Raw genomic sequence first — 27100 nt, forward strand, 5'->3', positions numbered from 1 at the left:
TCTGCAAAAAAAAAAATTGGGAATTAAACAACATCTAGGAGCTTCATCCGCAAAGCCAAGGTGTTTGTGAAAAATTTAATGGTGTGCTGAAAAATCGGATTGTTAAAATCGGTCAGCATACAGGAGCTAACACTACTAACACGGGGACGATAGCTCAGGAGGTAGAGCTGGTCGTCTCGTAATCTAAAGGTTGCTGGTTCGATCCCAGGCTTCTCCTGCTAGCATGCTGTAGTGTCCTTGAGCAAGACACTTAACCGCTAATTGCTCCTGATGGCTGCGTCCGTTGGTGTTTGAATAATTGTAAGTCGCTTTGGATAAAAGCGTCTGCTAAAATTCAATGTAAAAAAATGCAATGTAACACTAGTAGAGAAATATCCATTCTGAATATTTGATTCTGTCATATACTCAAGTCTATTTTTAAATAAGAAAATGCATGGACAAAGGGGGGGAAAGGAAAATGTTAATCATATATTGGAATAATGTTGAAGTATAATGCAAAAGTGAAATTATTATACTGTATTTGATGTGTGTGCAAGATACTGGCTGGTGAATTTTTCTTTCAGGACCAGTCAGAGGGTGGCTGGGTCCAGAGATCCTAACAGCCTAATGGACTTGAACACTCAAAGATGGACATTCAAAAATGAAGGATGAAAATGGACGACAGACCCTGAATGAGGATCATCATGATCAGGAGTGTCGAGTGAAATATCATTAAAAGTTGATGGTGTTAAAAAGCAACAGTTCGATACATACATGTGTTATGCATGTTTTTATAATATTGGAGTTTGTTTATTACAATGAAACCTGTATTATTGATAAAAGGTCTGTACTCTACAGTAGATATTTTTAGCAAGACATTACTTTGATTTAGTATTGTTCTCTTTTAAGTTTTCTGGGACAGGTTGAAATGGATATATTGGGACCTCTGGTTTTATTTTTTTGCGGGGTTTTGAGGGACATTGATGATAGGCAGGGACAGGTTCACTGGAGGGTCCGATGCCCTCCTGACTTTGGACAAAATTTTTGATTTATTTCTGAGGTTCTGAATGTATGCATTTATATGTAACATCCTGTACAGTTGTCTAAACCCTTCTTCTTTGCGGTTAATTGATTTGGAGTGCAATAGATGGTTGCCTGGGGCAGAGGAACTGTGAGAAAATTTTCCTGTCTTGATTGTTTGTTAAAAGAACTAAGGAAGCTGCCAGATGGGAGTTTCGCTCTCACACTCAACAAATTGATTGTATTGCTATGACTAAGCATGTTCAGAAGGGTATATTATAATCAGTCTGTTTGTTAGTATGTGATTTTTTATTAAGCCAATTAATGTCGAAAGTACAATGACTCTTATCTCAAATTCATCAAGAAACTACACAAGTCTTTTAGTTGTTGTTCTAGTTTATTTTGGCATTCTTGTCCTTCTTTTTCTTATGGGTGGAGAATGAAATATTACTACCTCTCAGAACTGCCTTTGCCGTTTGCCAGAGTAGGAATGGTGATATTTCTGGAGAGTAATTCAGTTCAATGAAGGATGCCCATTCTCTGGAAAATAAATGGTTAAATTCTTTGTCCGTCAGTGAGGTGTTTCGGACTGGTGTCATTAATGAGACTGAAACTAATCGGCTCGTGATCTTGAGATTACAATGAGGTGAATTTCAGGATTCGTGATTTTGGAAATTACACAGTTACATGTCAAAATGTAGTCAATTCTAGAAAGGCTTTTGTGGGGTGGTGAGTAGTATGAGTATTCTCTATTATTTGGATTATCTGATCACCAACAATTGCCAAGAGCAAGATCACTCATATTGTTTTATAGTTTGTTGTCTGTTTTATCAGACAAATGCCAGGACTTTTAATTATTTCTGGTTTGTTAACGGGATTGAGCACTAGTATAATAATTGAATCTGAGAATTGAAGAGTTTTAAAAATACGTTGTCAAAGAAATTTGGGTCATCCTCATTGGACCCAAATATATTAGCTATGGTTAGTTTCCATAATTCTGTTAATCATTATATATCGTCCATCTGAGAAATTGTGCTTTAATTCTGATCTTGGACTTGTATTGATCAATATAGAAACAACTATTATTTAAAATTATATGATGAAACATCTGATTAACCCATAAAGCTTTGAGTTTGAGGTGCTTTGACACAGTGAGGCGAGTTTATTTTAGTAGACAGAGGCTGGGGTTCATCCTGGTGAAGGTTTTGGTATGTTTCGCTGGTTAGCCAATGCCTCTCACATTCCAACTAACAAACTTAATAGATGTTTTTGAGGTTAGTTAGGAGGTGATGGATGTGGATTTGTAGTTTTCCCATGCAGCAGCACTGTGCATCCAAGGCAATAGCTATACTATCATTGACGTGGAAATCTCCACAGGACCCCAATCAGTACCCAGGAGTTGAATCAATAAGCACAACAACTTTACTCCTTTGTCTAAGTTTATTTTAAGATGGTTGCAAGCATCGATAGATTTCTTGGTGATTGTTAAAGCAATCAAAATGGGTTGGTATTTGGGTATTGGGTCAATTGAGGAGAGGTCACTGAGACGACATATGTAGATGGGGCAACTGGAATGCTGTGACCTCAAAGGATTGATTGCTTCTTGGTGATGTTGGTCCAGAATTTTTGGATATGTGGGCAGAGGCAGATGGTATGAAAGTAGTCATCTCTGGTATTGAGGGAGCAATGAGAACAAACCCCTTGATCCAGGAATCCCATTTTGTGCATTGTATCCGGTGATACGTGCTGGAACTCGATGAGGTGCATTTTGGAATTGCGAGTCATAGAAAGGTGTTGATGAAAATAAGATCCAGAAGTTGATATCCGTGGAGACAGCAAAGTCACTTTCCCATTCCATGGATGGTATAGAAAAAGTGTTGTCTGTTTTTGATTAAAGTTTGTACATTCTGGAAAAGGAACTATTTAAATTTCTTAAAAGTTGAAAAAACCTTTCGAGAAGGAAAATTTGATTTTTCCAGATTCGTGTTTGTTTTTTTTATCTCAACATATTTTCAAACCAGAGTTTCATTTATAGAAAATGTTAAACCGTGGAGTTAAATATTCCCATTAGATTACATGAGGAAACAGTTCATTTACAGAGACGCTGAATAGCGCTGAACAACGCCAATCGATCGTTTCCTTTAAAGAGACCGTGCAGGTGGAGATTATTCCTCCATATTCCATGTGATGTGAAGTCACAATGTGAAACCGTTTTGATAAAGTTCAACCTTTATATCATACTACTTTTACACACACAAAGAGACATCATTGTGGAGGGGGCGTATCCCAACGTATGCCAACAAAGAAGTCATGCTGACGTCACTTCTGTAAACAAGACGATCGCCTTAATCTGACCTTAATCTTAACCTGACCAGTGCGATAAATCCAAGTCAGTGTAAACAGCCTGTACTGGACTTCATTTTCCGCGATGATAGTCAGTTCTCTGACAGCGATGCTGAATCTGATACAGCATTATCCTGGACTTGGAGAACATTTCAAACAGCGGATTTCAACTCAAATGTGACAATGAAAGGGAATATTTTCAAGAACCACCTGAGGAGACCGACGATATACCAGTTGTTACAACCAAAGAAGTTGATGAGGTCCGGTGTCCTGTGCTGAGCACCCTCGGCTACATGGATGGGCACTCGGGGCTTGTGGCTGGATGGGGCATCTGGCCGGTTGAGTTGGAGCGGGCCTCGCTCTTGTGTGGGGCGCACCCGCACACCCTCCCACCCCGTTCGGGTGGGGTGTTGGTCTGTTGGTGCGGAACCTGGCTCCAAGCCTGCATTCCATGCTTGGATTTGCAGCCCGGGTTCTGGGCCTGCGGCTGCGTCTGGTGCCTGCTCTGGTGTGCGCCTCAGGTGTGGGGGGTCTCCTTGCGCCCTCTGGGACTGGGTTATGGTCCTCGGGGCTGGGCGTGGGGGTTGCTCTGCAGGCTTCTGGCTTCTATCGGGGCTGTGGGGTCTTCTGTGGCTGCAGGGCGGGGTGCTCGGGGCTATCCTGCAGTCGTGGGGTGTCTGTATGGCTGCGAAACTCAGCGGTGCCTTCGGGGGCCTTTGCCTAGAGTTGTCACGACTTCTCATCACAGGCACACACACACACACACACACACACACCACCAAAACACACCACTCAAAAAGTTGTAATTTAACCACTCCTGAAGAAGAGCAATTTTGATGCAACAGTTATTGCTAACTAGAGGCCCATCGCCAACCTGCCATCTTTTAGAAAAATACTTGAACAGTTTAACTTCAGCTTAACAAATATCGAACATCAAACAGCCTTTTAGAAACGTATCAATCTGGTTTTCGACCTCACCATAGCACAGAAACAGCACTTATTAAAGTTGTGAACGATCTGCATACAAACAGATAAAAAAAACAACTATCTGTTCTTCTACTCCTGGATCTCAGTGCTGCCTTTGACACTGTTGACCATCATATTTTATTAGAGAGATTACAAAAATGGGTCGGCCTATCTGGCCAGGTTCTAAACTGGTTCAGAGCCTACCAACAGGACAGGCAGATCTTTGTGTCCATTGGAGATTTTGTGTCAAACAAAGTGGATATTATATGTGGAGTGCCCCAAGGTCCGATTCTTGTCCCTTTATTGTTTAATTCTATTTGCTCCCACTTTATTTTATAAAGAAACACAAAATAAAATACGATAATTATGCAGATGATTCACAACTGTACATATCCCTATCTCCTGATGACCTACTCCCCCATACATTCTCTCACTCTGTGTATTAATGATATTATGCAACACAAAATCGCATTATATGGTGCCGCATGAGTGGCAGCCTGTTGGAGCAGCTCCTGCTCACTCATGAGCTTCTTTTAACTCTTAAGTCTTTAATTATTTTTTTAAGTACTTTTTTGTGTGTTATTTCTAAACACTGTTTGCACTAATGGAGGCCAAAAATGGTACGTTTTGCTCTGGTTCTTCTTTTTTTAATATTATTAACTACCGCGTTGTTTACAGTGGGGATCAGCTGTTGGATCTCCCCAACACAGAGGTGCTGCCCCAGGAGAGACCCGATGTCCCCCGCGAGCTGAGGAGGAGGAGGAGGAGGCGGGCGGGAGCCGAGCTGGGGCTCTATCGTTATTGGAAGAGACACTACAGGCCTGTGCTCCCGTTTGTTATCATGGGGAAAGTAAGACCTCTCCCCAACAAGATGGACGCGTTAACGGCGCTGACCCAGCACCAGAGGGAATATCATGAGTGCAGCATCATGATGTTTACCGAGACATGGCTAACCACCCTAACTCTGGATGTGGCTGTTTCCCTGGACAGATTTCATCTTCTGCGGGCGGACTGCGGGTGATGTGGTTTAATTGGCTTCATCACACCGTGACCTCCAGCACGCACTGGGGCGGTTTGCAGCCGAGTGTGAAGCGGTCGGGATGAGACAGCACCTCCAAGTCTGAGGCCATGATTCTCTGCCGGAAAATGATGGATTGCTCCCTCCGGGTTGGGAGCGAGTTGCTGCCCCAAGTGAAGGAGTTCCAGCACCAATGCTCTCCCGACTGGCAGCAGTAGCACCTAGGGGTCCAGCGGAGGACCAGGGGAGAAGCGGCAGAGCAACTACCACAGGGCCACAGTGTGTCTTGGTTTATTATGCAGGTCTTATGAGATGGTTGTTGTTATTCAGATGTGTCAAGTTGCTTTTTGTGTTGGTGTGCCACTTAGCTTCGGGGGTGGGGTCTTTCTGAGGGGTGTCCGATGGTGGCGTTGAATGGTGGTGATGGAATAGTTGGGTTCAGGAGCTGGCATGCAGTGGGTGATGTGGAACCAGATGTCCTTTCTGCGGACCTTCAGAGCAGTGGGGATAAGCAAAGTAATCTGAAATGGGCCCTCTCTGCGGGGTTCGTCCCACTTTCTTTTGTGTACTGTCAGGTACACCCAATTGCTGGCCTGGAGTGAGGATATGGTGGGCACTGGTTTGTCGTCCGGAATCACGGTTGGCTTTGCCTGTCGGAAGATGGCTAGGTGGAGGGCAGAGTTTTGCATAGTAAATCAGTTAGTTTTGGCATTTCTCGAGGGAGGGACCCTTGTGGGGCCCTCCCAGGTAAGGTATTGGCCTTCCTGTCATCATTTCATGAGGCATCAGGTGTGTTAGTCAGCTAGTCTGGCTCCTCATAGCCATGAGGGCCAGGGGTAGCGCATCTACTCAGTTCAGGCTGGTGGCTGGCAGCTAGCTTCTCTCATTAGAGAGGCTTCTAATGCCTCTTGGGAGGTGTTGGTTTCTTCTCCACTGGCACATCTAACCAAACCTAGAGTCACACTCCATGCTGGTGTCTCTCACCCTCAGTGTAGGCGGAACAAATCCAACACCCCGTCATCCTCCGTCTCCCAGTCCGGGTCAACTGGAGGGGCGGTGAGTTCTGGGAAAGAGGGGAGGAGATCATCAGTTTCTCCATCAAGTTGAGCCATTTCATGCAGAAGAACTGTTTTGATGATCAACGCTCTACACAGTGACATCACACAACATCCAATAAACATCAGAATGACAAGAACAACTAGAAGTATCATGCCTGCTTTATCGAGCCAGTCCATTCCCCTTTGTCCATGTCGGCCAAAGTCCTTTAGCTTTTTGCAGAGGAGCTTTGGCTAAAGAATTGTGAATTTTTCGTCAGGGCCGTGTAATTTGGAATGAAGGTGCAGCATTCATCGCTGAACATTGCGGATACACTTTGGTATTCGGCCAGGAGCATATCCAGTGCCAAAAAATGTTGCCAGGCCACTCGGAACGTTGTGTCCCACTGCTCACCGAGCGCCTCAAATAAGTAAAACGTGTAGTTGGCGAAGCGTTGTTGGTTATAGCACACCTAATTGACCCATTCGCCCATTTTGTTAATAATACATCAGAGACAGAATGGAAGTGAAGCCTCCGGCAAATTGGTTTGAGCCTTGAACTCATTAGGGACCAGCCTCGGGACTCTGATGGCATCGATGTAAACAACGGGGGCATCCTCAAAACCGGTGGATAGCGCGATAGTGACGGGCATTAGGGATTTCGTCGAGCATTACCGCACTGAGCCGCTGTATATGGTATGGGGACGACAGTTAGCGTTGGCCAGGGTACTGAACATACATAGCACGGATGGTATCTTTTCCATAAGTTAGCGATGCACTGTATGCCTGTTTAGAGTACCACGAGTTTGTTAATAGCTGATTGGCGGGCTCGTCAAGACTATGTTATTACACTGGGAACAACAGCGAGGTCTATTTAACACGAGAGTCATCTTGACTTATCACATTTTTATGTTTCGGTTTATTATGCAGGTCTTATGAGATGGTTGTTGTCATTCAGATGTGTCAAGTTGCTTTTTGTGTTGGTGTGCCACTTAGCTTGGGGGGTGGGGTCTTTCTGAGGGGTGCCCGATGGTGGCGTTGAATGGTGGTGATGGAATAGTTGGGTTCAGGAGCTGGTGTGCAGTGGGTGACCTGGAACCAGATGTCCTTTCTGCGGACCCTCAGAGCAGTGGGGGTAAGCAAAGTTATCTGAAATAGCCCTCTCTGCGGGGCTCGTCCCACTTTCTTTTGTGTACTGTCAGGTACACCCAATTGCTGGCCTGGAGTGAGGATGTGGCGGGCACTGGTTTGTCGTCCGGAATCACGGTTCGCTTTGCCTGTCGGAAGATGGCTAGGTGGAGGGCAGAGTTTTGCATAGTAAATCAGTTAGTTTGGCATTTCTCGAGGGAGGGACCCTTGTGGGGCCCTCCCAGGTAAGGTATTAGCCTTCCGGTCATCATTTCATGAGGCATCAGGTGTGTTAGTCCGCTAGTCTGGCTCCTCATCGCCATGAGGGCCAGGGGTAGCGCATCTACTCAGTTCAGGCTGGTGCTGTCAAAGATTTTGGCAATTTTGGCCTTTAGCGAGTCGTTGGTTCTTTCCACGATCCCCTGAGAGTGGGGGTGGTAGACATCATTTGTGGTGAGTCAGTTGTAATTGTTCGAACACTGATTTAACCAGACTATTCAAAAAATGTGCTCCATGGTCTGAGATGATCTTTTCTTTCTTGTCTTTTTTTTTTTCCAGAGTCAATTTGGAGGCGTCTGAACAGTCCAGTGGGGACTGGGATGGTGGCTGCGGCTGCAGATTTTCGGTTGCATGTGATTCAATTGGCAGACATGTTGTCGATGGCTCTGTGCATTTGTGTCGCCCACCATGTTTTTCAAAGTCATTTTCATACTTCACCCCCTTGCACAATGGTCATGACCATGCGTGCATCCATAATGAGGGTGTGCATGTGGGTGCCACAAACGTGTTGGTGCTTGTCAGCCGTAAGTCATTTGGGCCTTCTGAGGCCTTGAATGCTCCGTGGTGGATACATGTGTTCCGTTTGTAGACGTCTGCCCGTTTCTGAAGGGCCGCGAGGTCTTCAACGTTTGGGGGTAAGAGGATGGCGGGTGAGACCATCATCATTGGGTCTTCAGCAAGTGGGGTGGTTGCTGCTTTGGCAGTGATGTTGGCAGCGTTGTTTCCTCGTGTCATGGGGAGATGTTTTGTCTGGTCAGCAGGGCACTTGATGGCTATTTGAGCCGGGATTAGCATTGCATCCAGGAGATCCGTGTTTGCCTGGACATGCTGGATGGTGATTTGTGCATCTGTGCATTTGAATCCTCTTTGTTTCCAGATGGTGCCGTAGGTGTGGCATACACTGTGGGCACATGCGGACAGTGCGATAAGCGATAGTAGCGCCGGCGCTCCGGTCAACTTTTGCACATTTTAGTATTTTTTTCAGTTTTTATCATAATGTACGCAAAAAAAACCTCAGCAGTTACCTCATACGACTGCGATGCACTCATGGTTATAAAAATTTCCTTAAACGAACAACTTTGGGACTTTTTATCCGCGGAAGACGAGTGGCCGGCGGAAATCCTACGCGGAAACACTCTCAACAAGAACAACAAAAATGGAGCCGCGGGCCCACGGAGGAAGCACCGAGGTAAACGAGTCGGCATTCGGGTCAGAATGAGGACGCAACCTTACCGTCCACCTCTGCCAAGCATCCTTCTTGCCAACGTCCAGTCCCTGGAGAACAAGATGGATGAATTTTGAGCGAGGATTAAATTCCAACGAGACACGAGGAACTGTTGCGTCCTCTGTCTGACGGAAACATGGTTGAACCCACTGGTGCCTGATGAAGCCATCCGTCCAACCGAGTCCTTCTCCGTGTTCCGCGGCGACAGAACGGGGGAGTCGGGGAAAACCAAAGGTGCAGGCGTCTGCCTAATGATAAACAACCGCTGGTGTAACCCCAACAGCACCAAGTTTCTCTCCAACTCCTGCTCGCAGAACCTGGAACAGTTGACCATACTATGCCGTCCATTTTATCTCCCGCTGGAATTTAGCACGGTGATCATCACAGCCGTTTATATCCCACCGCAAGCGGACACCGACACAGCACTGTCGGTCCTGTACGACGCGTTGTGCGGATTTCAAAAGAAACATCCCGACGCGGCTGTGGTGGTGACTGGGGACTTTAACAGGGCCAACCTTAAAAAAGTTCTGCCTAATTTCCACCAACACATCACGTGTGCCACCAGGGGATATAGAACTTTGGACCATTGCTACACACCGTACAAGAACGGATACAAGACCGTCTCGCTCACTACTTTCAGAAAATGTGACCATGCCACGATCTTGCTGGTTCCCGTTTACAGGCCTCTGATTGCACGAGAACTGGTGGTGACGAGGGAAGTGAAGCGGTGGACGGATCAATCGGAGGCTGCGCTTCAGGACGCTCTGACTGACGTAGACTGGGACATGTTCCTATCAAGTTCAAGTGACGTCAGCAAGTTTACGGAGGTGGCAGTGAGCTTTGTAGCTGTGCTAGCAGACAACATCCTTCCCACGGTGAAAGTTCGGATATTACCAAACCAGAAACCGTGGGTTGATCCGCTGTGCTCTGAATGCTCGCACAGCCGCTTACAACGACGGTCTTGTATCCGGAAATTTGGACAATTACAAAGCGGCGTTGTACAATCTGCGGAGGGCGGTGAGGGATGCTAAATGGGCGTACAGAGAGACTGTGGAGCTACAAATGGAGCGGGAGGACACAAGACGCTTGTAGGAGGGGCTGCGGACAAAAACAAACTACAAGAGCAGCTCCTCCCCAGCCACGAGTGTGGACGCCTCCCTAGACAACGAACTGAACTCCTTTCATGCGTGGTTCAAGTCTGGCAACAGCACCGCTAGCTCGCCGGCTAATTGGAGTTACACCGCTGGGGATGAGCGCGCTCTCAGTGTCCGTGCACGAGGTCAGGAGGGCTCTGATGCGGGTGAACACCAGGAAAGCTGCGGGCCCAGATGGCATATCTGGGCGAGTATTGAAGACCTGTGCTAACTGGCTACCTCCGATGTCCACCACAATATTCAACATCTCCATGGCTGAATCAGTGGTCCCGTCCTGCTTCAAGAGGTCCACCGTCGTTCCTGTCCCGAAGATCGCCTCTCCTGCCTGATCAAGGATTATATCTGCGCCTCCCTCCCCCGCACCTTTGACCCATTGCAGTTCGCGTACCGGCAGAACAGATCCATGGATGACGCTGTCTCCCAGGTACTGCACACCACGCGCATCTGGATGGCCAGAAGGGGGCCTATGTGAGAATGCTGTTCATCGATTACAGTTCAGCTTTCAACACCATAGTCCCCACCAGACAGGCTGTCAAGCTGAAGGAGCTCAGACTGAATGCTCCGCTGTGGGCCTGGTTCCTGGATTTACTCACAGCCCGCCCCCAGGTGGTCAGGGTGGGGAAGCACATGTCAAGCTCCCTCACCCTGAATACAGGATCACAGAGTTTTTTCCCGCAAGCCATTAGAACTGTCAATGCTGACCTCACCAGGGGTCCTCACTGAGCCACACACATAGGCTCCACTACCTTACTGTACTATATGTAGCATACTGTACCGCATACTGTGTCACTGTTCAGGGTTGTTCGTGATGCCGTATTGCTGCGCCGTACTGTTGTATACTGTGCTGTATTATCCCAAACACTACCTCACTTTATTCACATGCCACTTTAACGCACATATCTGTATATACATAATTGCCTATTCCAGGGGTGGCCAACCAGTCAGAGACTAAGAGCCACTTTTTTTACTGTGTTACTGCAAAGAGCCACATCATACACATGGGCACACATGAAAATCACCCCATCCCTCACACACACACACACACACACACACACACACACACACACACACACACACACACACACACACACACACACACACACACACACACACACACACACACACACACACACACACACACACACACACACCTCTGCTCAGCCAGATTTATTGTAAATGTCACACACCAACATGATAATGACAGAAATTGACTCCTAGTCCCCGCGACCCGACTAAGGATAATCGGTTGAAGATGGATGGATGGATGGATGGAGTACTAAGACCACAGGCCAGTTATTTTCAACAATTAACATTGTGTGCACTGTCTCGCACACACAAACTCTCAGTTCAAAAAGTACTGTTGTTTATTTATTCATAGAGGGGGGAATTGGACTTAGGGTTTAATGATAAGGATGTATTTTTTTCATGTTGGGTCAATTTATTCAATAGTGTCCCTTAAACCCTAACCTTTAAGAATCAGCTTTGGCTCTTGCCTACCATACACGATCCGATGCTTTGGCCATCCACATATACCTGGGACTAGGTGTTCCGGAGCCCTGGCCACATTTTTGAAAATGTGTGGTTACGAGGATCGAACCCGCTATCGGATCTCGAGTTCAAAGCCGTTACCATTAAGCCAGGACTCCTAAATGAAAGTACTGCGTTTCCGCGGTATGCCTCTCAGTTCAACCAAGTCCACAAACAAAAATATAATAATTAACAATAGCGTTTTTCTCTTACTAATCATGTTGCTTAGTGGGACTTCTGGCATTCCTTGTCTTGAACAATCCTCTTCAAATGTGGCTTGAATTCCGTTGTTGCCACTCGAAGCAATTCTTTCACATGGGTGTCAGTCAGAACAGATCGATGCTTTGGTTTCACATGTTTTTGGGTAGAAAACACAGACTCGCAGACGTATGTTGACCCAAACATTGACAGTATCTTAAGCGCAGCCCGTTTGACATTGGGGCATTTTTCCATTGGCACACTTTTCCAGAACTCAATGGTCCCTTCCCTTAAAGCAGCTTTCAGTCGGTCCTCCTCCTGCAGCTCGCGAGTCGCCACACACACACACACACACACACACACACACACACACACACACACACACACACACACACACACACACACACACACACACACACACACACACACACACACACACACACACACACACACACACACACACACCCTCCAGCCTTCACAGTTCTCCAGCCTTCACAGTTCTCCATCGGAGATGTCCGATAAGCAACGCAATTCGCCGGCCGATCCATCTTATATGTTGACTACTAACCATGTCAGTAGTGTTGAAAATAAACTTCCAAAGCTTTTCGAATCTTATTTGGTGTTTTATTAGTCCTAATGCCGCGTTGACTTTGTATGGAGGCGCGCCGCCCCGGCGCTTTTGGTGTAAACGCGGCATTAGGACTAATAAAACAGGCCTTAATGGGACATGACTCCTGCTGCTGTCCGCTTTGAGTAAATGAGGAAGTGATCCGCGGTGGAAAACGAGTGATATATCGTAGCGATTTTATAATCATAACAGGGAATGAATGGCTGCGCTTTTTTTTTTTTTTTTTCTGAGTTTTTGACACTTGTCATGTGAAAGCCCCTTAAGAGCCGCATGAAACCAGCCAAAGAGCCGCATGAGGCTCGCGAGCCGCGGGTTGGCCAGGCCTGGCCTATTCCATATACATAAGCATATTCCCTTTATCCATTCCATTTTATTTAATTTTATTGTATTTTATTTTATTCTATATATTTTTATTCTATAAGTATTTGACTGACTAGTGTAATACGTTTTAGGAGTCAGTCAGTTGGTCTATTAGAAAGAATTTTTTCCTAGGACATATTGTGTGTTATCACCGGGTGCGTTGCATTACATTTCACTGCATATATGTATGAAAGTATGTATATGTATGTGACGAATAATCCTCTTTAATCTTGAATATTGGAATCAGTGTAGATGTTGACTCGGGTTCCAGCTGCCATGCGGCTGTCAGGGCTTTGAGTTCTGCCAGTTGGGCCGAGTGTGGGGCATTTTGAGCTCTGGTGCTATGGGTTCTTGTGTCGGGGTCTTGTTGGATCACTGCATAGCCAGAGGGAGTTCCAATCTCATCTCATGAGCACGAGCTGTCAACATTGAGGAGGTCGATTTCTGATTCTGGCAGCTGGGCTCTGTGTAGATATTCTCAGTGAGACATTCATGGGGCATTCCATTGTCTGTGGTTGTTATTTGTTCGCCGGGGTTCACATTGACGCATCTCTTGTGGGTGAGACATGCTGAGCTGGTCGAGGAGTAGGTGGTTGCCTGTCAGCCGGCAGGCAGGATTGGTCGGAAGGGAGTAGAGCTGGCAGGACAAGTACAGCACCAGGGGGTGGCCGATCTTGAGTACGGATGCTTTTTCGTAAGCAAACGCGGCAGCAGACAAGGGCTGGTAGCATGGAGGAAATCTTTTCTTTACGACATTGAGGTCTGTGCTGAAGTAGGCTCTGGTTGGTCTCCGCATGCCACTCACTTTCCATGCAGTGGAGGTGGGAGAGCTGGTCATCGCCAGGGGCCGATTTCCGTCCCTCGAGTAGTGCGATGTTGGCTTGGTCGGGGTAGCTTTCCACAAGTTGTGGCAAAAGCCACCCAGTGGCTCGTGATGGAATTGGTCTGTCTCGACCATGGGGTCAGTCCAGCCTTGGCAGCGAGCTCTCTTTTTCTCTCCCAGGAATGGGCATGAGGAGGGCCTTGATGTCTCCCAGAGCCAACGCCTGTCTGCTAGTGGATTCTTCCAGGAGGCAGATTCATTTTTGGGCAGTATGAGTTCTGATTCCTTGCAGCTCTGGAGACATTTGCTTTGGCATTGGGATTGGGTCGGCGTCTGGCTTTCCAGCCTTCCATTTTGGCCGTGATGTCCTGGAGGTGCTGCTTCAAGATGTCTTCCCACCATACCTGGTTGGATCTTGGTCTTGCTTCATTGCGTTTTTCTTGATGCAGTTGCTTGGCGGCATTTGCCTTTGATTCCAACCGCACTACTCCATACATCAGGCAGGTGGCGGACTCAGGTTCTTGGCTCTCTTCCTTGCTTTCTGATCTACTGGAGGTGCTGCTGTGGCAGTTGTATTCTTTGGGTGCTATCTGCTTGCGACGGGCCCAAACTGATACATTATGTATAATGTTTAATAAAGTGTGTGTGTGTGTGTGTGTGTGTGTGTGTGTGTGTGTGTGTGTGTGTGTGTGTGTGTGTGTGTGTGATGTTTAAAATCATGGTTGTTGACGTTTTGAACTAAAGCAATTGTGAACTAAAGCAATTGTGAAGTCCGGCTCTGACTCCTTATTCCTGGGCCATCACGTGTAGGTCTTCTAGAGATGTGTACAGTTGGTTTCTGGTGCTGGGTTCCGACAGGTGGCACTGCCTGACCGGCTCTCCCTTGGGGTGCAGGTTTGAGGACCTGGATGGACCTGGTATCTCTCGCCGACAGGTGGCGCAGTTGTCAACGAAAATGGCAACCGGTACTTATTCCAGATTCATTTTTCCGCAGATGACGTCTGAGTCTGCCGGGTTTCTCGTCAGGGCTTGCGCTGCTGGGGTGACATCGGGAGGGGAGTGCAAACTCGGGGCTGTAGGGAGAAGGGCTATCGACGGATGTCATCTCTTGGGGAGCAACTGGGGCTTCTATCCTGACCAGCAGGGCCATGGTCCCTACTCCACTAGGGGTCTTTACTTCTCTCAGAATCATGCAGAGACAGGTACGGGGATCATTGTATTCTCTGGTATTTTTGACTTCCTGTTCTGCCTGCGTTGGATGGTCATACAACCAAGTCAATGAATTTGGGGTCGACGGACCCTTTTTTTGGCCATAGGGTGCCGGGCCGCCCACTTGCTCCATTTCTTGTTCGCGGCCAGGATCTCTTTCTTTTTGTCTGGGTTCCTTCCTGGGTCATTTTCTGAATTGGGGGGTTGTCACGGTCTATGTCGAGGACAGATGGTGCTGACCCTATCATGCCATGGTTTGCAATGGCGGCGATTTTGAAGCTCGTAACTATGTGGCTGGTTTTACAATAATTCAGGCTCACTAGCTTGCTAAAATGGCTTATGTCAGGTTAAATATCGAGTTGAGGATTACTTTGGGTGTTTTCTCTAAATTGTGGGGAAAAGACACAGTTACCTTGGGGCGGGGTTAGTCAAACACACAGTCACGTCGCCAGCAAATGGCATAAAGTTGGAATGTCTTCTGTAAACTTAGCTTAACATAACTCTCAGTACGCTTCAACCCTCTAGCTCAGGGGTGGGCAAACTACGGCCCGCGGGCCACATCCGGCCCGTTGGTCTTTTTAATCCGGCCTGCCGAAGATTGGTACAGAATTCATAATTATGACTGCATTCATTTCACCTTGACCTGTAATGCCTGGCGTTTCACCAGGTGGCGCATTAGGCGCAGTGACTTGATTTTGCGGAGCCCGAGCTACTCTCTGTTATTACTCTGAACCCATCTGCAACAATGAGTGGGCCAAAGAAAAGTCGACCGTGAGTGCCGAGTGTTTAATAAGGAATGGACAACTAAATACTTTTTTACCTAGGTCTGGTCAAAGGCTGTATGTCTTATTTGCCAAGAAACGATTGCCGTTTTAAAGGAATACATAAGCCCTCACTTTTCTACCAAGCATGCTTATTATGCTAACAACCAATCAACGCATAACGGACGGCTACCGCTCAGAGGTTGGCAGCTGGCTTGCAGGCTCAGCAAAACACCTTTATCCGACAAACTGCCATCCAAGAATCAAGCACGAAGGCAAGTTATTTGCTGGCATTCAAATTAGCAATTAGCGAAAGGGAGTTTCTCTAAGAGTGCATGGTAGAGACAGCAGGTATCTTGTGTCCCGGGAGCAAGAACAAATTTGAAAAAATGTGCTTATCACGCAGGACAGTGATTCGCCGTGTTGAATAAATTGACGAGGCTAGCTAGCAAGCTAAACAAAAAAGCGGAGTCATTTACATTATATTCTTTGGCACTGGACGAAAGTAATGACAAAGGACACCGCTCAGCTTTTAATTTTTATCAGAGGGATTAATGACAATTTTGAGAAAACGGAGGAGTTTTTGGCCATGGAATCCCTAAAAGGGAAAACATGGGGAGAGGACTTGTATGACAGTGTGTTGGGGGTCATCAAGAGGCACAAGCTACCTTGGAGTACGCTCGCCAACGTTACCACAGATGGATCGCCAAATCTGACGGGAAACGTCGGACTGCTCAAAAGAATCCAGGAGAGGGTGAAAGGGGACAACCCTGAGCAGGAGGTAATTTTCCTAGACTGCATAATTCACCAGGAAGCACTGTGTAAATCCGTATTGCAGCTTGACCACGTGGTGAAGCCAGTTGTAAAACGTATTAACTTTATTCGAGCGAGGGGACTTCCCCATCGTCAGTTTATTACGTTTATTGAAGAAACTGACGCTGATCACAGGGACTTGCTTTACCAATTCTAATGTCCGCTGGTTAAGTTTGAGGAAAGTATGTCAACGAGTGTGGGAGCTCAAACAGGAGATTCTCATTTTTGGAGCTACTTGAGAACACTGACAAGTTTCCTGAGCTGAGTGACACAGATTGGATATGTGATTTAGCTTTTGCTGTGGACATACTGACACACATGAATGAGCTGAACGTGAAGCTACAAGGGAAAGACCAGTTTGTGCATGAAATGCATACAAACGTCAGAGCCTTCAGAACCAAGCGAGTTTTATTTTCAAAGCAAACGCCAAACAAGTCATTTGCTCATTTCCCCACACTGGCTACGTTGAAAGAGGCCCAACAACATGTGAAAAAATACAGGAAATCACTGGATGACCTGCATGAAGAATTCTGCCGTCGGTTCTCTGTTTTGGAAAAATTGACAAGTCACTTCAGCTGGTGTCATGTCCCTTCTCACAAGACCCTGAAACGGCGCCACAGGAGTTGCAGTTGGAACTGATTGATCTCCAATGTGGCTGTCTTAAAGGAGAAGTTCAACTCTCTTAAACTGGATGAGTTTTATGCTTCATTAAGCGCAGCCAAATTTCCAAACATCCAGAAGATGGCACAGAGGATGCTGGTGTTGTTTGGCTCTACGTATGTGTGTGAACAGACTTTTAGTGTGATTAACACCAACAAAGCACCCCACAGATCCCAGTTGAGTGATGAACACCGCAGATCTGTTCTGAGAATTGCCACAACAAAACTAACACCAGACTTGGATGCACAGGCAAAAATGGGTGATCAACAACACTGATCCCACTAAAAGGTAAGTGTATTAACACTATAATGTTTTTTTTCTGTTTATGTTTGATATGTATGCATCTTGTGCTGACCCGGCCCGTCTGTCAAATTTTAAAAGTCAATGTGGCCCCTAAGCAAAAAGTTTGCCCACCCCTGCTCTAGCTGCTCACTTCTTAGTATATCCGTCCATGACTTTCAGCAGTCCTTTTCTCAACCACTTTTCCGTGTCGTTGTATTTCCCTCACAATTCAAAATAACTGTCGTCTTTAACCTAACAGTACTCAAACAACATCTATTTCAGCAAAAATGCTGCAACACAAATCAGATTCAAATCACAACACAGTGCACTACAATCCCATATATATCAGCCGGTCATGGCTGTTTTGGACCGCAGCCCATCCATGTCCTTTGAACTGCAGCTTGGCAAACCCCTATTTTAACGCTTCCGGGACCACAGCCTGTATTCTGAGAAAATCGCAATCAAACCCCTTTTTGCCCAACTGCAACTGCCGTCAGACACCAGATAGCACACAGCTGACTATACAACGAGATTGCCCAATTGTCCAATTGTGACCCACCATGGTCTTATGCCTTGAAACAATACAACAACCTTTATAATTATCATCCCACTGTGGCTGTTTTGGACCACAACACTTTTCTTAAGCGTGATATTTCCCACTCTGTCATAGTTCTTTCAACACAAACAAAGCCAAAATTACTTCAGGTTCTTTAAGGAGGGGTGAACATACAACTACCAAAGTCTTACCATGTCTGACGGTCAACAAAAATACAGATTTTTTTAAAAATGGCCCTGCTCACCTTAGTTCCTAGGGCCCTGTTGACTGGCTGAGTCTCGTGGATCAGACAATGGCCCACAGTGAACGCCACCTACTGGCTGGCTCACCAAATGATGATCATTTTTTGTGCTGGACCAAAATAAAATGAAAAGTTAAGGAAAAAAACTATTAAGTACTGGTGCAAAGTTTTAAGAACATGCACACAAGGGTCTGTTCATGAAGAGAGCCAAGATCTCTGGGGCGAGCTGGTTATATAGTCTCTATAGTGTGACAGTTACTGGCATATGTCACAAAACTGTATCATAGCATAAAAGCCGAACACTGCTTTGTGACACAAGTTTGACATTCAAATTCCGGGGAACATCGTGCACAACGCCAGAATATCCCTTTTGTGATGTCCCACAAGCCGGCACTGGCTATGGGACAAAATACATTTAAACACTCTTATTTTTTTATATCAAACACATAAAGTATACTATAAAGTATAATACTATACAAGTATTACTACATATCCTATCATCAAGTATCACTTATTGTTTTTTCCATCACCAGTACTTTTCCATGCAGAATGGGCAAACATGACCTTATATGTATATACATGTATATATACATGGAAAAGTTCAGAGCAGTTAGAATGCAAAGAGAAATGGGGGTGAGTGTGATGACCCATCATCAAACCTCTGATATTATCTTACCTGTTTGTATTTATGTGCCTGTTACTACTGAAAGGTCCTGGTGTACAGCTAAGAGTCTTCTGGAAATTTCTGCTACATTTATAGTTCTGCACACCCTCAATACTGACTAGAGACAAACATAATTTGCGCTGTTATGTATGCTCTGAGGGGACCTCACTTTGAAGATAATACCCTTGCCATGATTATATTCAATATTTCATTGTTCTGTCAACAATGATATACCACAGAAATGAAATGAATAGTCGTTCATATTTATAGTTCACAAGACTGTGGATCAATAATCATTTCAAATTGTTTAAGTAAAAAAGAACAATAAAATAAATGTTCTGGTGAACCCCCCCCAAAAAAAAATAATAATGCGCTCCTGTTTTGACAATGGTGTGTGTAGCAGACAAAATAACACCACTCCTCTACTGTAGCGCGACCATTTTTATAGAAGAAACATTAATTTTACATTCACAAATTAACTGAAAGTCAACACTGACAAATTAAGAGATGAACAACACCCAATATAGTGCAGTATATCACAAAATCAATCGTCATATAACATAATTTATACAGTCATGAAAAAATACATTAATCTACACCCTTTCTTAAAAACACTTTAAGATGACCAGTCTTTTTAAGTTGCATTCCCAATTTCCCCTAAATGTTACAACTTAATATACTATATCAGGTTTATTAAATACATTTAATGAAAACATTTATACATACTCAAATTTGCTTTTTATTGATTTGGTGATTTCTGTTTCAATGTACAAGTCTATTTGGATGATAGTTACAGATTGACTTAATTGTATTCATTAAAAACACTGGTGCAAAGAAGTGCAATCTGTTCATCATAAAAGGAAAAAAAATCATAAGAAAGTGTTGCACCATAAAACTTAATTGAAATGGAAGTTGCCAAATTTGAGTTGGAACGTGAGCTAGATGGAATTGGCATTTTTCGCCTTCCAGGCAACACAGTATACCAAGCAGAGCTTGTAAAAGTAGCAAACAATGGTCACGCAGGCAAAAGGAGGCCATAACAAAACAACCGTAATCAAAAAACAAATATTAATTCTCCTGGATCTGATTCCCAAGTATATGCATAACTTAACAGCATTAAGAGTTTTGTAGACATATGTCCAAATTTAAAACAGAAAAAAAAACAATTAACCGAAAAAAAAAAGAAAAAAGGCCAGGCTGGTGATCACATAACACTGTGCATCCCACAATGCATGTTTTTAAATAATCCTGCAAGAATTAATTTATTTTATAGGCAATAACACTAATTTGACAGGTATCATAATAAATGTTTCCATACATGCAGCCCAATTAAAATGTATAATTCCTTAAAGCTCCCTGCTCAAGGTCAAGATGGCAAATGGGGGGATGTTTTGATCCAGTGGCAATTTGGGATCCAGTGGCAATTTGGGATATACTTCAACTGCATAAGAAACATTTTTTTAATAAAAGCTAAAAGGTATAGTAAAGCAAGCCTTTGACAACATTAGTCTGAAATGAACTGTGCTACATATGAGTAGTGGTATTGCATGTCAGTGGTTAAACAGTAAGAAAATGGTAAGAAACAAGAAAATACTTGGGATTGTCAAAATGTCCCTTTTTACCCTGCAAAAAGACTGGAAAATGGGAACCACCACAATGCACAAAAAGGCCTTAAGAGGCAAAACCAATACTGTTTTCCAATTTCACCTTTTTAGGTGGAAATGGAATAGTACTAGTAATAGTAATTTAAAAAAATCATATGTATAGATAAATTGTGCAGTTAAATTGAACACCAATCATATCAATGTCAATGCAATGCCATTTAAAATCCTTATGATGATTTCTGGAAAAGCAGAATACATGTCCAATAGGCTACATTGCCTGTTGCAAAGGCCAATATTTCTAAATGGTGGCCCAGACATCAGTTTTGAAGAGAAAAGTGGGATGTAGAGGAAATTTGATAGAATAGCCGTTTGCAAGACTCGTGATATATCTGCAGTGGGGCTTGTCGTGACCACACACACACACACACACACACACACACACACACACACACACACACACACACACACACACAGGGATATTCGGCTTTCAGGTGAAATTTCAGGATGAAGCTAAAATGCTCTATAACCTTTACAGGTGAACTTAATTTGACCTTCTCTAAACTTTTGAATGCACATGTCCAACTGTTCACTGTTTCAGTGAACAGTTGCACAACTTGCTGTTCTCTAACAAGGAGCTGAACGGCAAAATTCACAACAGGTGTTTGATCCATGAATCGACCAATAGATTTCCTGGTTCAATTAGAATTGGTATTTAAACCGTCCTCTTCATCATGCTGTTCACATTTTGACATCATGAGACCAAGATGACACCGAACAATTGATCAACAGTACCTTGCCATTACGAGGCTTCAAACAGGATGTTCTCAGAGGGAAGTGGCCACTGAGCTTAGAGTGTCAGTGTCATCAGCAGGTTGCAACAGAGATACAGAGACACTGGAAGAGTCACAGAAAGGCATAGAAGTGGACATCCTTTGGCCACATCCCACACTGATTACCGTTTCATTGTGAACAGTTCCCTGCAGAACCAGATGATGAATGCCACTCAACTCCAGCCAGATTGAAGGGAGGCGAGAGGCAACCAAGTGTCACATCAGACCATTCGAAACCGTTTACATCAGCCTGGTCTGCGTGCTGGACCACCTGCAAGGGTACCTGACCACACCACCAGGCACAGGCATCATCGTCTTGCATGGGTCAGGGAGCATTTAGGCTGGACGAGGGACCAGTGGGCCTCAGTGCTGTTCTCTGATGAAAGTCGATTCACGTTGAGCAGAAATGATGGCCGCCAACGAGGTTGGAGACGTCAAGGAGAGCGCTATGCATCAGTCACTGCTGTCACCAGACGAGCCTTTGGTGGTGGTGGTGTTACAGTGTGGGCAGGTGTGTCTAGTCAATACAGAACTGCCACACTTTGTGAATGGTACATGACAAGCCCATACTACCTGAATAACATCATTTATCCAGTCATTGTGCCCCTGCTTGAACAACACAGGCCTAATTTCATCTTCATGAATGACAATGCACCAGCTCATCGAGGTTGCATCATTAGGGAACGGCTGCTGGAGACTGGGGCACCTCAAATGGAGTGGCCTGCACTTTCTCCAGACCTGAATCCCATAGAAAACCTATGGGATCAGCTGAGTCGCTGTCTAGAGGCTCGTACCCCAGAATCTCAATGACCTGAGGGCCGCCCTTCAAGAAGAGTGGGGTGCCATGCCTCAGCAGACAATAAGTCGACTTGTGAACAGCATGAGACGTCATTGTTAAGCTGTAACTGATGCTCAAGGGCACATGACAAGTTATTGAGACATTGACATTTTTTGTTGTGGTACAGCCACCACTGTTGTTGGCTTTTGTTTCAATAAATAGTTTGAGATGAGGAAATCACCATTGCATGCTTCTACCTAAATGCCCTACTTTCATGATATAATATCACTGTAGCGTGAACATTTTACATTTTCCATAAATGTCACCCGAAAGCCAAATATCCCTAACTTTTTGTGAGTAGTGTGTGTGTGTGTGTATATATATATATATATATATATATATATATATATATATAAAAATAAAGAGATTCAAAGATTTATCCAGGCAACCACCCTGTGTGTGACTGCTTGAACTAAGACGGCACAAACAGAAAACAAATGGAAAACACATGAGTACAAGGGCAAGGGAGGGCGCCCTGGCTTGGGGCATAAGAGGCAACAGTGATCACTTGAACGCTGACTGGAGATACTTGAAAGCAGCTTGTCTCTGTTTCTTCTCCTCTGCCTCTTTTTTCTTGACTTCTTGCTCTTGGCGGATTTCTGCCTCAAAACGACTGGACTCGTTGATGGCTTGGAGCTATCGTAAAGAGCAATGAAGTCAAAATCTTTATAATGATGTCCAAGTTACCTTGCGTTCACTCAATTTCTTGTCTTGGAATCACTCAGAATTGTTTTTACGATAGGTTCCATGGAATGCTGCATTCCATGGAACTCTGAAACTGGTAATTCTGAGTAGGTATGATCACTTTCGAGCAAAATGTTTTCTATTGGTATTGGCTCTATTGCTATATGGTGGGTACGGTGGCACAGAGAATTGCACTGCTGCCTCACAGTAAGAAGGTCCCGGGTTCGATTTCCACTTGGGGTGCTGTTGGTACCGTGCTCCAGCGGGTTATCTCCCGTTTGGGGTCCTTTTTGTGTGGAGTTGGCACGTTCTTATCGTGCTCACATGGGGACACATGGACATTTGTAACTGGTCCCCGGCCGTGTCGCTGTATGCTGCCCACTGATCCTGGCTGCCCCCCGGAGGAAGGACAAGCCAGGATAGGTCAAAAGCAGAGATCTAATTACACGGGCCACCCTTTGAAGCGTGTGTGTGTGTTGTTGGCTGTCAGTGCATTTGTTGTGGTGTGTGCCGTAGAACAAATATAGATAGTTTTTATTGCCACTGTTGGTTGAACAGCGCCAATAGATACATTTACATACATTAACAGTGAAATCCATGTCATTTTTGGAGTACTAACAAGCCTTATGGCTACAAATTTGGCCAAATGGTGTCTATCAAAGTATACCTGGGCTACCCCATGTAATAATTTCTCTAGTAAAAGCAGACAAAATAAGGCAAGGATTATTCTCAGATTGGAATGTGCTTCACATCACGCTTATTAAATGCCATTTCAAAGTGTTCCTTGAAGTAACAAAACTGTGCTATCACTACTATCACTTCCGCACTGTACAAGAAGCAGGTTTTCCTAGATTGAGCTGATTATATGCTAAAGATTGGTGTCATCGAGCCAGCTGATCATGTCTGTAGCTCACCAGTAGTGTTAGTCAGGGAGGGCAAGGCAGATTCTGCGTAGACTTTGGAAAAGTTAACAATGCAACAATAGCAGCAACATTCTCCATCTCCCATGCATACAAGATTAGCAGAACGTTCAAGTGATATGTGACGTTCAGAACGTTGGATTTATATTTTTTTGTAATATCCATAATGGCCTTTACAGGTCTTGCCCTTGGGCTAAGAACACACTCAAACCTTTACAATCCAAAACTTTTTACATAAGGAATTCTGTTCCTCAGGGTGTGATAAAAATACCTAAATTGATAAGCTGATGTACAGTGAGACCAGATAGAGAGGACCACCAGAGAAGACCATTTAATTTGAAAGCTGGCTGGTAATCATTGCCCAAGTATGAGGCAAGGGGAAGTAACTTGGCTTGGGCATTAGATGGGCTGGGCAGTTGTCCTTCTAATAGTTGCCATTTTTTTAATTTTTATTAATCTTCAACCATTGTCTCTCCTTTATAGCTCTTTTGACTGTCAGATTTGGGAAAGGTCTTAGGTAGTCAGTAAGCGGAGGCTTGTTATTGACTGTACTGGAATCATGAGGCAAGGGTAGGCCCATTCCTTTTCCAACTTCACAGCCCAAACACTTGATTGCCAAATCACTCTGTTTAGTCATTTAGTCACTAGCAGCCTGGTCCTAGAACATGACCATAGACACTAAAGATAGTAAAGAACAATGTCTCTAAAGTATTTCATAGGTTTGCCTGAAGTCCATGAGTTGCTTTGGCCTGAATTACCTCTTCTTTTGCCTCGGGGAGCAGTGACAGAGAACGTGTTCCTACAACGCACACTTGTGCACAGTTTTTTTGGTTTCATTCAATTACAATAAATACATCTAAAATAAAAACACACTGTATTTGCTTTCTTTGGAGAGACAGTGAACCTTCGAAGTACGGAGCGCAATGTGCATGTGGGCGTTCTTGTGACGTGCGTGCGGAAAGGATCTCCCGCTCACTGGTCAGCCAGTGTGGATTACAATAACAGGTAGAAGCTCACAAAACGCACTGGGATAACAATTCAATGGGGAATCCTAAATATATTTTTGTATGTGTGAATCGTCCATGTCTGGACACGGATGCGAACACGCCTCTCCATGCGCTGTGCCCCGTTCCTCCAAATAAAACAACTAAAGACAGTGTGGGGACGGAGCACGGAGAAATGGGGTATGACTCATAGACTTGTTAAGATAATTTTCTGCGAATAACTTAAGGGTGATCGGGGAGAGTCACAGAGAAAGAGTGCCCATTATGCATGGTTTCATTCCATATGCACTTGTTTCATTCCATAAGGACACGTAAAATAAAATAACCTACATTTAAAATCAAAACACACTGTTTTGGTGTGTCGATAGCGGGCAACCCATTGCTGGCGCGGGCATTGCTAGCACGCACATCATTATGGCTGCAACTTAATCATCATCAACGCCACACGCACCACCCCATCCAGATCCTCCATCTGCTTCCTCGCCGTTGCGCGCATGCGTCTACGGAGCTCATTCGCAACCGACAGAAGGGGGCGTGATATTTAGATACTGTGAAAATGCTGCATATGCTGGTGAATATCAGCCCAAGCCTATCTATTCCTATGATTGTTTTTTCCAGTTATAGTGTTCTTAGATTAATAATAATAATAATCTCTGAATTGCATTAAATGCTTTCTTGTGTTTGTTCTTTATGAATTGTACTTACTTTCGCTTCAAAGAACGTCTTTGCTCCTTTCACCCCTTCAGTAGATACATCAATTTCTGAAAGACGAGCCAGGACACCGAGGCCACTGTCCTCTGTCAGTTCACCAGCTGCTGCCTTCCTGAAGATAAGCAGGAACTGCAGAGGAGGGGAAAAATGCATTGTGAATTAATATGAATCAGCAAATGATAATCATATGTCCCAATAACAGTCACTGTTTGAATACATGTTTTTGATGTGTTAAGCATATAGGGCTGCAACTAACGACTATTTTTATGGTTGAATAATCTATTGATTATTGAAACGCGTAATCGACTATTCGCTTAATGAATCTCACAATTACTCAATGGCTCTAATTTAGCTATCAGCTTTTAAATGTGTTGTTTTAGGCATGTGCTAACGCTCAATGCAGCATCAATTAGTTTTCTGAGCGTGTGAACGTAGCACCAGTGGTTCTGCACCACTTCCTGCTGCCTCTCAAACTGATACAAACTAACCAGAGAGTTGTGTCCGCATCTTCTGACGTGAACGAGTCCACTAGTTAATAGATAGCGGATGGGGTCGTTCTCTCAAACGGATGAAAATACAATTCTAAAATGGGTCGTCAAATATACTTTTGTGACCATAATATAACTGGGCAGCCCGCACAAGTATGAGAAAAACTGCAGTTTTTGGCAGAGTTAGCAGTGAAATGCTACCACACTTAAAAGGTTTTCGGTTGTGAAGGTGTTGCTTATTGAGGCTCAGCTGCTTGCAATAAGGGAAAAAAGCTAAATGACAGTGGGCAAGTAATGATCTTGAATGGCAAGATCAGTTTGGATCTCTTGGTTGCTCTAGCACAGCCAATCAGGACTTCAATACAATTACAAACACTCTGGGCCCCCATCAAAAGATACTTGCCACTGGGCCTAACAACTTTTCTGGTGTAAACCCTGAACAGGTTAATATTAGAAATTCACCTCAGTCAAACTGCCAACAAAATCAACACAGTTGAAGCAAATTAAATCCCAGGGCCACAAAAAAACAACCTCAATTTCCTGCTGATCTCACCTCTCTGAAGCTAAGCTTGTTGTCAAGGTCTTCATCCACCTCCTTAATCATGTTCTTCAGACCCAGGTGGGTTTGGGGTGCTCCCAGCTTCTCCATCATCAGCTTTAGCTCCATAAGATCGATAAAGCTGTCCTTCCCTGCATCAAACCTAATCACAACCAGGTAAACGATTAACTTTTATTGACAGTTCTAAAAGATAATGAATACCAATATAAGATTAATTGCATTTTGGGATTGCGTGGTTTTGAAAATCGTAGTAGACCATTTGAGAGAGCACATTTTAAAGTGGAAATTCATAAAAAAAGTCGATGCTGGGTGGTTAACCCAACCATTAATCCCACTAGAGCTTAATCAGAGTATGATTCTTGCGAATGATGTCATGCATGTGCCTCAAGCTCCAGAGCTAATTTTCTAAAAGAAAATTATAGAAGGTTAAATTAATGTGAAAAAAAGGGAAAAGGCATTTGGCATAATTCGTAATAAAATGGACTGATTTACACTTTGCATCTATCCTAGTATATAATTTTGACAGAATGAAATAATTCTTGTGAAAATTCCATTCAAAACTCAAAGAGTCGGAGTCACTCGTAAAGGGCAAGA

The 27100-nt window shown here is 44.4% G+C and overlaps 1 protein-coding gene across 3 annotated transcripts in view; it reads right to left on the reverse strand.

The window, feature by feature from the left end:
- efhd2 (EF-hand domain family, member D2) overlaps positions 1-27100 on the reverse strand; it is a 61980-nt gene that overhangs the window by 25298 nt on the left and 9582 nt on the right. The window contains exons 2-5 of one of the 3 annotated variants that reach the window (XM_080016061.1): positions 26501-26648; positions 25454-25588; positions 6311-6389; positions 2444-4077 (exon numbers count right to left, since the gene is read on the reverse strand). In XM_080016061.1, the coding sequence (XP_079872187.1) occupies positions 4037-4077; positions 6311-6389; positions 25454-25588; positions 26501-26648 (403 nt within the window). In that variant the 3' untranslated portion in view covers positions 2444-4036. Of the gene's footprint in view, positions 1-2443; positions 4078-6310; positions 6390-19362; positions 22777-25453; positions 25589-26500; positions 26649-27100 lie in introns of those variants that run through there. The other 2 variants (XM_080016062.1, XM_080016060.1) reach the window with 2 other exon arrangements.

The sequence above is a fragment of the Zeus faber genome (assembly GCF_960531495.2).
Source record: "Zeus faber genome assembly, chromosome: 15".
NCBI lineage: Eukaryota > Metazoa > Chordata > Actinopteri > Zeiformes > Zeidae > Zeus > Zeus faber.